The following is a 13,339-nucleotide window of genomic DNA, read 5'->3' on the forward strand; positions in this document are numbered from 1 at the left end:
AAGAGTCACAACTTGGGCATCAATCAGATTAATGGAGGAATCACAGTCAACAAAGGCGGTGGTCATAACAGGACCGCCAGCAATTTCCAATTCAACCTGGAGGACCATTTTTATACGTGAGAAAAAATGTACCTGGGAGTCTGGACAACCTCCTCGATTGTTGCCCAGACTCAGTCGTTTCTCTGAAGGTTTCTCTGAAGAAGGGCAGGAGGGACAATTCCTTTTCCAATGTCCAGAGGCTCCACAGTAAAAACATAGTAGGTTGTCTCTGCTGTGCCTTCTCTCTTTCTCCTTAACCGAGACTGACCCAACGTTCATGGGCTCAGATACGGGTGAAGTGTCACACAATTTGGGGTACAAGGGAGACTCTTGTTGCATAATTCCTCTAGCACGGAGTCTCCGGTCCATATGGACCGCCTGCATCATGGCGTCCTCCAGGGTATCAGGAGGCGGATGTAATGCCAGAGCGTCCTGCAGATGGTCAGAAAGTCCCCTGCGAAACAACCCCCTCAGGGCGGCGTCATTCCAGGATACTTCGGCGGTCCAACGTCTAAACTCTGAGCAGAACCATTCAGCAGAGTGCCTCCCCTGTGTCACACTCATCACCATATCCTCTGCCAGACGCACTCTATCAGGCTCGTCATAAATGTGCCCCAGAGCCTCAAAGAACAAGTTCACTGACATACGTTCAGGAGCAGAGGAAGACAGAGAGAAAGCCCATGCTTGCGGAGCCCCCCGAAGTAGGGAAATAATGACCCCCACCCTCTGGAACTCATCCCCGGAGGAGCGGGGCCTTAGAGAAAAAAAAAGGTTGCATCCTTCTCTGAAAGACCTGAACTCCTTTTTATCCCCTGAGAAGGGATCGGGCAATTTGACTGGAGATTCGGGGGACGCTAATGACACATCCCTACCCCCAGAACTAGAAGCCCCTGCATCGACAGCCCCCTGCACAGTAACCACCAACTGTTGCTGGGTATGGGCCATCGTGCGCTGTTCCACATTGAGTTTATGGAACATTTGGGTCAGGTGCTTGACCTGATCAGCCAAGGCTTGTATGGGATCCATGAGGATAACACACACTTTTTTTTTTTTTTCCCTTCAGAGGAAAAAAACCCTGAAACGGTCAGTTATAATGTCAGGAACACCGCACTGCACTTGCTCACTGAGCCAGGGCATGTGTCCTGAATACAAAGACTGTGCACAAAGATACCTGCGGAGCGAGCAGCAGTGGTGACAATGTATGCTCTAGGACCTGAATCACGTGACTGCTGGGGGCGTGGCCTAAGCTCCACAGAGCTAGGAGCTGCAGGGAAACTCCTAGAAGGGTAACTACAGGACAATGTTACCAAGGAGCATACACAGAGACAGACACCAGATCAAGCCGGGTCAAAGCACGAGATAGCAGGACAGTACCAAAGGGCTTAGACAGAAAGAATTGTCAGGACGTAGCAATAGATCAGAAAACCAGAACAGGTATTAGACGGTACAATAGGGGTAAACTGTAACGGAGTAACCATAGCCAAGCCAGAAGGTCAGAACCAGAAAAGACAATGGTACCAAAAACGAGAGACGGAGTACAGAGTGAAGGAACAAGCCGGGTCATACACAGGAAGCAAACCAACAATGCAGAGTACACGCACACCAGGGGTCAGACACACCAGAATAGCAAGGTAAAAAAAGAAAATTTTTTCAGCTCACCCCAAAGAAGACAGCTATAAGTCCGATCGGTGCACGGAATGTGGAAACAGGATCCCTCTGCAGCAAAGCGTAATATGGAAAAAAATTCCAGCATCCAGATCAGTAATTAGATTAAAAATTTTTTTATTCCTTTATTCCAAAATTTAAAAAAATCATAAGATTCTCCATCATGATAAGAGACGCATCAGGACGTGTAGTTGGACGCGTTTCGGACAAAAAACCAGTCCTTATTCTAAGACAACCAACACCAGAATAGCAGTATAACTGACAGAGAATGCCAGTATGGAGTGAGCATAAATACCCCTCCCAGATCCAAAGAGAGGCCGGCAATGTTAACCCTGTCAGAACAGGACATTAACCATGTCCTAACCATGACAGAAACATGACATTGTAACGGAACCTGGTGTCACTGTTCACGTGAAACCCTACAGAATTCCGGAAGCGCGCCGTGAAGCCGTTTCCCGAGAAGTGAAGGCAGTGTTAAAGTTAGGCGTCATTGAGGAATCGCACAGTGCTTGGTCCAGCCCGATTGTGTTAATTCCTAAACCGGACAGCACAATCCGGTTCTGCAATGACTTCAGGAAACTGAATGCGGTCTCAAAATTTGATGCCTATCCTATGCCCCGGGTCGACGAGTTAATAGATCGGTTAGGAAAAGCCCGGTATATTACGACCCTAGACCTAACAAAGGGGTATTGGCAGATCCCTTTGGCGGAGGCTGCCAGAGAAAAGACGGCATTTGCTACGCCGGAAGGTCTATTTCAGTATGTGTATATGCCGTTTGGACTGCACGGGGCCCCGGCGACCTTCCAGAGACTGATGGATCGAGTCCTGAGGCCACATAGGCGGTACGCTTCGGCCTATTTGGATGACATTGTCATTTACAGCTTGGACTGGGAGACTCATCTCCAGATAGTACAAGCTGTGATTGACGACCTGTGGGAGGCAGGTCTAACCGCGAACCCCAAGAAATGTCACATCGGGCTAGAAGAAGCCCGGTATTTGGGGTATGTAATTGGGAGGGGTATTGTTAAACCCCAGGTTGATAAGATTCAGGCGGTTCAGGACTGGCCACAACCTGTCAACAAGAAGCAGGTGCAAGCCTTCCTGGGGATCGCCGGTTCATACCCAATTTTGCAGCCATCGCTACCCCACTGACGGATCTTACAAAAGGGAAAGACTCCATCATGATTAAATGGAGTTAAGCGGCTGAAGAAGCCTTCCATAGCCTAAAACGGGCACTTTGCTCTCAGCCCGTACTGGTGACTCCGGACTTCCGCAGCGAGTTTGTGGTACAAACGGATGCCTCTGATACCGGTATCGGGGCCGTACTCTCACAAGTGAGGGACGGAGTGGAGCACCCAGTCCTCTATCTCAGCAGGAAGCTGAATAAACACGAGCAAAGGTATGCAGTCGTAGAAAAAGAGTGCCTCGCCATTAAGTGGGCTCTGGAGGCCCTCAAATATTACCTCGTGGGCCGAAAGTTCAGGCTGATCACGGACCATGCCCCTCTCAAGTGGATGCACTTGAACAAGGAACGGAATAGCCGGGTGACCCGGTGGTTCCTTGCCCTGCAGGCCTACACTTTTACGGTGGAGCACCGCCCAGGGGTACAGATGGGGAACGCAGATGCCCTGTCCCGAGTGTTTGGCAGGTGTCATTGCTCGACCGGAGTGGTCTGAGCAGAGGGGGGGGATATGTGAGAATCATGTGGGAATAGTGGATGAAGGCAGGTATATCTCTCCCAGATACCTTTCCTATGTGGCCTAGTCTGGTCAGTATCGCACCTGCTTGCTAATGAATAATGGGTGGTGGATATAAAAGGATGCCAGGTGGTTGTGTGGGTGTCTCAGCCTGGGGACACAGAGAGTCTGTCTGTGTGAGAGACACACGTGAGTGAAAGCAGTGCCCACTGCAACTGTGGTTTGGCTGGACGGGAGAAGCCCGCCAGTTGGTAGTTAGGTTGTACCTTGTTTAGTTAGTGCCGGACAGGCAAGGATTTGTTTTATGTTTTATTTCCTTTTGCATTGCTTTCACCGTTAATAAACCTGACCCAGGGTCAGTTACACCCGAATCCCAGCTCTGCGCCTGAGTTTCATGCTGAACGCACGTGACCTTTGACCCCAGCAAAGCCGATCCTGGAGTGTTTTATCACAGTACCTAAAGGGTTAATAAACTTCTTGAATGTGGTTTTGAGCACCTTGAGGGGTGCAGTTTTTAGAATGGTGTCACTTTTCGGTATTTCTGTTATATTGACCCCCTCAAACCAGGGTGGATAAAAATCTTGATTTTTTTAAAAAAATCAAAAAAATCAAATTTTTTTGATTTAAATCAGATTTTTTTGATTTAAATCATTTTTCTTTTCATAGACTTTAACCATCCCAGTAAAATGTCTGTTAAAAAAATAGGTTGTAAATTAATTGCCAGACTTACCACTAGTACTAGGCTCCTGGTGCATAAGAAGCTGTGGGGGTTCATTGACATTAGTTGTATCACTATCAACATCTTCATTTCCCTTCTGGTTGCAGTTTTCATAATGTGATTTCAAACGGCAAACAAGTCCTTGGATATCCTTTTGACAGTATTTGCACTTTGCTCTTGCACCTTTCTTTCCAAGATCTGCTGCTGGCATCTCAACAAAATGAACCCAAATAGGGTCTCTCTTACGACCTGCTGCCATGGCTCACACAGATCACTTATGAAGTTTGATTGTTACTACAGCCTGAGCCAAGCACTGCTGATGTTACTACAGCCTGAGCCAAGTACTGCTGACTATCCAACAAGTTTGGGCATGTCAACTGAATGCAGGGAAAAAGAAACTAAACCAAAACTGAAACCAAGCTAGAAGTGTGGAATTAAAGGGGCAGTATGAACAAAATGTGGAGGCTATTAATAGTTTATACAATTAAGACATGCTGCTTTTAAACACCTACCTATTGCCATATAGTAAAACAAAAAAGATTTTTACTTACTTTGGGGTCCCCCCCTCACCCTGGCGTTAGATCGTTGCCCCTAGTTTCGTCCGTGTAACTATGGGCGCACATGCACACTGCTCTCACTTCTCATTTTAATTGTGATTTATATTAAAAAAACCTTTTGATTTAAATCAGTGATTTAAATCATGATTAAAATCATGATTTAAATCGATCCGATTTAAATAGAAAAAAATCTTTTGATTTAAATCGTGATTTAAATCATGATTTAAATCGGCGTGATTTAAATCAATCCACCCTGCCTCAAACTCACTTCTAATGTGAGGTGGTCCCTAAAAAAAATGGTTTTGTAAATTTTGTTGGGAAAAAATGAGAAATCGCTGGTCAACTTTTAACCCTTATAACGTCCTAACAAAAAAAAAAAATTATGTTTCCAAAATTGTGCTGATGTAAAGTTGACATGTGGGAAATGTTATTTAGTAACTATTTTGTGTGACATCACTCTCTGATTTAAGGGTTCAAAACTTAATTTGGAAAATGCAAAATTTGACAAATTTTTGTTATTTTCATAAATAAACGCAAGTTATATCGAAGAAATGTTACCACTGATATGAAGTACAAAGTGTCAGGAGAAAACAGTGTCAGAATCAGCGTTCCAGAGTCATAACAACAAAAAATGACAGCGGTCCGATTTCAAAATTAAGGCCTGGTCATTAACCTACAAAGTGGCTTGGTCCTTAAGGGGTTAATCACTATGTTTCTGTCTTTGGTTTATATGTGTCTCCTCCTGTGACTGCAGGGTCCTGTGTGTGACATGTAACACTCTGTGTCTCTCTCAGACAGTCACTCTCTGCGGTATTATGACACGGTGGTCTCAGCTCCGGGGTCTGGGCTGCCGGAATACTCATCAGTCGGATATGTGGATCATCGGCAGATTGTGAATTATAACTCAGAGAGCGGCAGAGCCCGACCCAAGGTCCAGTGGATGGAGAAAATGGGGGATGAATTCTGGAAGGAACAGACACAGATCACTAAAGGGAGTGAGGCGGCATTCAAATATGCTGTGAGGGCAGTGATGGAGCGATTCAACCAGAGCGGAGGTGAGAAATATACTGTATACACACTATATACACACTCTACACTGTATACACTATACACACTGCACTGTATACACACACTACACTGTATACACTATATACACACTACACCCTATACACACACTACACACTGTATACACTATATACACAATATACATACTACACTGTATATACACTAGACACACTACACTGTATACACACACAATATAGACACTACACTATACACTATATACACACTACACTGTATACACAATACACACACACTATATTGTATACACACTATAAATATAATACACACTACACAGTAAATTTGTAGGCTTTTAGTTTGGGAGAGGCATTATATGAGGTTAGGGTCCCATATAATGCCTCTTGTCATCTTGTCATGGCTGATGAGCTCTTATGAAGTGATCAACTTCTGCGCGAAGTACCTTCATTATTATAAGTATATTCTGCATAGCCGTAATGCAGTTAATATTTCATATTTTACCCTTCGCCTCGACAGCACCCACTGGAGGTAGCGGGATCCGCCTCATTGGAACAGGAAACCTACAGAAAGATAAAAGGGGGCAGTCCACCTCTCCTCCTCAGTTTTGGTTTGCTGTTCCCAGGGGAACCTCAGGAAGAATCCTTCAGAACACATACCTGGGCCAGTGCAGTATCCGCGAGAACGGCAGGGGCTGTGGTCCAGAAGCAGCGTCGGGGGAGTTTCCGTTAGACGGCTCCCCCCTCTTCTGGTGGATGGATTGGAGTGATGACCGGGTCCGGGGAGGGCCGCCCGGTCTCACTCAGGAGCACACTGGGTGCACCGCATGGAGCGCTGGGACAGCCGCCGAAAATACTTAGCGGCGACTCTGGGACCAGGGAAGAGCCGCCGCTGTAGGAGCGGTAAGAGCGCCAGTGGCGCAGAAGAAAAAAACGCAGCGGCAGATTTCCGGCTGGGGGACGCAGCCCCGTGTACAGAGCGGGGCCTGCGCCTGCGCCGCTCGACGTAGGTGCTCCGAGCCCCGGAAGTAATGGGTGAACTTCCAGGGCATAATGGCTGAGGTACAGGGCGCCCATAAGCGCTATTGCGCAGGCGCAAAGCGCGCGATTTGACCCGGAAGGGACTTCCGGGTCAAAAAAAAAAGGGAAGGCCCTATTTAAACGAACGCCGCCGAGCAGTTGGCAATGAATCATGTCATCTCCAGGAGACGTGCATGCTCCAGCAGGGGACTCTGCAAGTGGCAGTACCTCCCGGGACCGCTCTGGCAAAGGTTCCACGGACACCGCTCGCAGAAGTGACGCAGGAGAATCAAGATCCAGACCTCATACATCTGATCCGGTACCATAAGTTTCACTGGGTGAGTGCGCAAAAACATACTCTGCCTAGTAAGCTGACACCTCCTTTTTTCTCACCATGTCTCCCCTCTTTCCAGGCTAAGAAAAAAGACAAATCCAAACACAAAGAATGCGCTTTATGCGCTCAGTCTCTCCCTGACTCCTACCCCAAAAATCTCTGCAAGCAATGCATTAGGGAGACCAGACAGGGAGCCGCAGTGTCATCTAAGGACATACGGACCATCATTAGAGAGGAACTACAGGCTATCGCCCGTGCTAGTACTCCCTCAGAAGGTAGGAGCAAAAAGCAAGTGACTCTCAGCTCGGATTCGGAAGAGGAACTAGAGACTCAGACTCCTCACTCACGTCATCATCATCATCAGAGATTGAGGGACGATCATGTTTTCCCCTGGATAATGTAGATAACTTGGTCAAATCCATAAGAAACACTATGGGGTGTGAGGAGACAAAGAGCACCCAAACCACGCAAGATAATGTTTGCGGGTTTGGCGGAGAGAAAAAGGAGAGAGAGCTTTTCCAGTAATACCGGCAATTAAGGCCTTAATTAAGAGAGAATGGGAAAAACATGATCAGAGAAGCTTTCTCCCATCGGCCTCAAAAAGGAAATACCCATTTAACGATGATGAGCTACTAACATGGACGAAAATTCCTAAAGTTGACGCTGCTGTAGCCTCCACCTCTAAACAATCTACTCTTCCGGTAGAGGATGCAGGCTTACTGTCCGACCCACTAGACCGTAAAGCGGAGTCATTATTAAAAAGGTCTTAGGAAGCAACTACGGGCATTTTTAAACCAGCAGTAGCCAGCACATGCACCGCCAGATCAATGCTCGTATGGTTAGACCAATTAGACCAACAAATTGAGTAGAAAGGGTCTATGGAAAAACTGCGCGCCGCTATTCCATTAATTAGAGGAGCAGCAGCCTTCATGGCCGATGCATCTGCCGACACTGCGCCTAGCAGCAAGATCGGCGGGTCTTGTAAACAGCGCCAGGTGGGCACTATGGATGAAAAGCTGGAAGGGGGACGCACAATCAAAATCTAAGATCTGCGCGATCCCGTGCGAGGGTGAGTTTCTCTTTGGGAAAGCCCTAGACGACATACTCACCAAAGCCAAAGAAAGGAAGAAGGCTTTCCCTGACTCTTCTATCCCTTTCTACAGGAGAACCTTTAAAAGGTGACCGTTTGGGAAGAGGAGACAAACGGATAGATCAACTAGATGGCCACAAAAGAAGAGAAGCAAAAGGGTAGCATGTTTAGAGGTTCAACATTCCAAAAAGAAAATAAATACTGAACGATCAATCCTCCCAGTAGGGGGTAGACTAAAACTTTTTATTTTCCAAAATGGGAAACAATAACATCAAGCTCGTGGATTCTAAATATAATCAAAGAAGGAATAAAATTAGAATTCCTTCTTATTCCCCACGACTCATTTATTATAACCTGCCTTAACTCAACAATACAACAAAAAGCCCTCGAAATGGAAATTCGGATTCTACTATCCAAGAGGGTCTTAGTAAAAGTCCCAGAGGGGCAAGAGGGTAGAGGGTTCTACTCTCCTTTATTTTTAGTTCCCAAACCCGATGGTACGTTTAGAACAATCATAAATCATTGACTTAAAAGATGCTTACTATCATCTCCCTATCCATGACAGATACCAAAGGTACCTAAGGGTCACAGTAGCATTCGAAGGCAAGATCCATCACTTTCAGTATACGGCCATGCCCTTCGGTCTCTAAAGCACCGAGAATCTTTACCAAAGTGATGTTGGAGGTGATGGCCTATCTTCGTCAGAAAGACACCTTAATCGTGCCTTACCTTGATGACTTATTAGTTATCGGGAACTCGATCACCCAGTGTGCTAGACGTGTGGCTGATACGGTCTCATCTTTGCAGGATCTAGGCTGGATCATCAATTTCCAGAAGTCCAGACTTGTCCCACTCTCCCTCCAGATGTTTTTAGGGTTCCAGTTAGACTCTACGACCCAGAGATGTCTACTCCCTCAGGTAAAAATTATGCTTATTAAAAATAAGGTTAGAGCAGCAATGGACAGACCACGCATGTCTCGGAGAGAGGCAATGTGACTATTGGGGTCGCTCACCTCTTGTGCCCCGGCAGTTCAGTGGGCCCAATATCACATCCGCACACTGTAACATCAGATCCTCCAAGAGGGCAGACGACACGGCGGTCACCTTGAGAACAAGATAACCCTATCCCAGGAAGTCTTGACTTTTCTAGAATGGTGGCTAGATAGTAATCATTTGTCCACGGGAGTTCCATGGGTAATATTACCATCCCATACTTTAACCACCGACGCTAGCCCCCACGGCTGGGGAGCCCATATGGGGAATAGCTTCTGTCAGGGAAGGTGGAGTAAGGAGGAACTACAGTACTCATCTAACTTAAAGGAGCTGACGGGAGTACATTATGCATTACATCATTTTCTTCCACAGCTCCAGCAGAAGCATGTCCGATAAGATCCTGACAACACCACCACAGTGGCGTATTTAAACAGACAGGTAGGTTCTCGATCGGAGACTCTGATGTCTTCCGTGGCAAGAATCTATTATTTGTTGTCCCTTTCTGCCCTCCACATCAAGGGAAAGAACAACCAAGAAGCAGACTTCTTAAGCCGACACACACTTCGGCAAGGGGAGTGGCGCCTCAATCACCGAGTCTTCAAGGACATAATAGCTCTATGGGGGCAACCTCAAGTGGACCTCTTTGCCACGAAAGAGAACAGACAAGTAAAAACACTTGCCTCCCTGTCCCCGTCGGATCATCCAGACATACTAGACTCCCTCCAGGCCCCATGGAAATTCGACCTAGCATATGCCTTCCCTCCGATAATCCTTCTTCCACAGGTCATTCGGAAGATCAGAGAGGACAGGGCGAGGGTAATTTTGATAGCACTGTTCTGGCCCAAGAGACCATGGTTCTCATGGCTATGAACCATGTCGATATCAGATCCTTGGGTTCTCCCTTCGATTCCCAACCTACTCTCCCAAGGCCCTTTTTTCCACCCCCAAGTGGACAGCTTACACTTGACGGCGTGGAATTTGAGAGGCAGCTACTTAAATCAAGAGGGTTTTCCAAAACACTAACTGCTACACTCCTACAGAGCAGGAAGCAGTCCACTACTCAGATTTACACGAGAATATGGAAAAAATCTCTGCAGTTCCATACAGCCTCTCATGCCACAGAAATCCCGATAGTTCCTATCTTGGAATTTCTACAAAAAGGAAAAGATCTAGGTCTGGCAGTAAATACGTTGAAAGTCCAAGTGTCCGCATTAGGGGCACTTTATGGCCATAATATAGCGGGGAATAAGTGGGTGTCATGATTTATTACAACTTGTGAACGAACGGCCCCTGTTCACATACCTACAATCCCTCCGTGGGACTTAAACTTGGTCCTAGATGCCCTAATGGAAGCCCCTTTTGAACCAATAGACACGGTATCTCTAAAATACCTGTCACTCAAGACGGCCCTCTTATTAGCACTAACGTCTGCTAGGAGAGTTAGCGACATCCAAGCCCTATCCATAGACCCACCCTTTTTTCAGATATATCAGGATAGGTTGATATTGAAACCAGACCCCTCATACCTTCCTAAGGTATCAACAAAATTCCATAGATCACAAGAGATACTCCTCCCGACTTTCTTCAGAGACCCCTCCACTCCTGAAGAACAGAAATTTCACACCCTGGACTTTAGGAGAACTGTCTCAAAATATATTGAAAGATCCAGGAGCTGGAGGCAGTGTAGGGCTCTGTTCATATCTTTTCAGGGCTGTAAAAAGGGGTACGGAGTCACGAAGAGCACCTTATCCCAGTGGATCAGGGATGCCATCCGATTAACCTACTCCGCGAGAAGTAAAGATCCTCCGGAGAACATCAGAGCGCATTCTACCAGAGCAATGGCCGAGAGGTGAGACGTTCCAATCGAAGCCATATGTAAGGCGGCAATTTGGTCAACCCCTTCTACTTTCTATAATCACTATAGACTTGACCTTTCATCAACTTCCGACCTAAGCTTTGGCAGGACTGTCCTCGGCACGGTGGTCCCACCCAGGTGCTGGTCTCTGGAATCTCTCCAGTGGGTGCTTTCGTGGCGAAGGGTAAAAAGCCGGATTACTTACCGGTAATGCTCTTTTAAGGAGTCCACGACAGCACCCGCTCACTTCCCTCCCTATGAAGATAACAATAGCAATAAATACACCATATATTAAAGTGTATCTCCTAAAGTAAACAAGTTAAACGTAAAAATGCAAGAACTCATGGTGGGTGCTGGGGTTACAGTCTGGAGCTTCTAGCTGCTTCCACAGTGAGCTGCCTCTCCAGCAATGCCCTCTCTTGAGCTCTATGAATGGCCGTTTGTGACGGGAGTATTCTCCAGAGCAAGGAGGGACAACAGGCCTGGGAACGATCCAACAGATTTATTGACCAGAACACAGGAACAACACGAAGGTAATTTGCAGAGTCCCAAAATAAGTCCACAGGAAACTGATTCGGGGGCACCTCCCGACAATCCTTGTGCCAGATCACAAAACCATAGTCCTTTTAGAGTCCCAGAAATCCGCCACGATCACACTAAGGCCGAGGCTTCCTCAGACAGCCTCGCCCTTCTCTTTCAGCATCCAACTCACATCTGATGGGTCACACATAAGTCCATTGTCTTGGGCTCCTGGGATCAGCCCAAGTGTAGGGGAGTAGAAGTTCCCACCTCCTAGTCAATGGTTTGGTCCATCGCATGGCTCCGAGGTGTCTACGAGGATGTGTATTGTGAGTCCTCCCCCTGCTGAGGAGAACAATGGTGATTCCCCTAGCTGTGTTGACCCAAGCCTGAATTCAATTATGGTCTAGATACACAAGTCTTGTGGAAAGGAGACAGGTTACTTACATAGTTACATTATAGTCCCAGAGACACAGGCAATGGGGAAAGGAAACATATTGTTACAGGTATACACAAGACATTGCAAAGTATTGGGGAAAAATACATATCATGACAATCCCTTCCCCTCCTAATTTGTGTACGTACTAGGGACCTCTACAGGTCACTGGTTAAGTACACACAGGCATGGCTGACTAGACTCAGGGCTCCTCCTGCCTGGACAGTCCATCTGCATTTTGGTGTTGGCTGCCTCTTCTATACTGTATGGTAAAGTTATAGGGCTGCAGAGCCAGGCTCCATCGTAGTAAGCGTCCATTGTCACCAGAGACTCTGTTCAGCCAGGTGAGGGGATTGTGATCAGTAACCACAGTGAATTCTCGTCCATACAGATACGGCCTTAGTTTCCTAAGGGCCCACACTACAGCCAAACATTCTTTTTCAACAGTTGCATAGGCCACTTCTCGGTCCAGCAGTTTCCTGCTAAGGTAGGCAATGGGGTGTTCGTCCCCAGCTGCATTCACCTGGCTGAGGACAGCCCCCAGTCCATAAGCAGAGGCGTCCGTCTGCACAATGAATCTCCTCTTGTAATCTGGAGCAGCCAGAACAGGGTCGCAGACCAGGGCGTCCTTCAGCCGGTTAAAAGCCTCATCACAGGCTGGAGTCCAGATCACCAGCCGGGGCATCGTTTTCTTGGTCAGGTCGGTAAGAGGCTTGGCCACAGTGCTGAAATGAGAAACAAATTTTCGGTAATAACTGGCAGTGCCCAAAAAAGCCATAACTTGTTTCTTAGTTTGGGGTACAGGCCAGTCTCTAATAGCCTGGATTTTGGCAGGTTCAGGACGGAGCTTCCCTCCTCCTACTCTATGCCCTAGGTACTGGACTTCACCCATCCCCAATTGGCATTTATCGGGTCGAATGGTTAGGCCTGCTGCAAGAAGCAGGTCAAGAATAACGGCTACTTGGTTCAGATGTTCCTCCCACGTCTGGCTGAAGATGGCGATATCATCCAAGTAGGCACAAGCAAAGTCACCACATCCCCGGAGGATCTGGTCCACCATTCTCTGGAAGGTGGCCGGGGCATTCTTCATTCCAAAGGGCATATTTAGGAATTCATACAGACCAAAGGGGGTTATAAAAGCGGACCGTTCTCTCCCTTCCTCCGTGAAAGGGATTTGCCAGTATCCCTTACTGAGATCCAAGGTAGTGACATATCGGGATCCAGCCAGTCGGTCTAGAAGTTCGTCAATACGAGGCATTGGGTAAGGATCACTGACGGTATGGTCGTTTAGTCGTCGATAGTCCACACAAAATCGAGTACTCCCATCCTTCTTGGGTACTAACACCACAGGAGAGGCCCAAGGGCTATGGGAGGCCTGGATT

General features: G+C 47.1%; 1 protein-coding gene across 2 annotated transcripts in view; it reads left to right on the forward strand.

Moving 5' to 3' along the window:
* Positions 1-13,339, forward strand: part of LOC141048427 (class I histocompatibility antigen, F10 alpha chain-like) — a 117,800-nt gene that overhangs the window by 15,094 nt on the left and 89,367 nt on the right. For both annotated transcript variants that reach the window (XM_073543986.1, XM_073543987.1), the window contains exon 2: positions 5,471-5,731. In XM_073543986.1, the coding sequence (XP_073400087.1) occupies positions 5,471-5,731 (261 nt within the window). The remainder of the gene's footprint in view (positions 1-5,470; positions 5,732-13,339) is intronic.

Source organism: Dendrobates tinctorius, unplaced genomic scaffold (genome assembly GCF_039654945.1).
Source record: "Dendrobates tinctorius isolate UK_male_01 unplaced genomic scaffold, ASM3965494v1 ptg000135l, whole genome shotgun sequence".
NCBI lineage: Eukaryota > Metazoa > Chordata > Amphibia > Anura > Dendrobatidae > Dendrobates > Dendrobates tinctorius.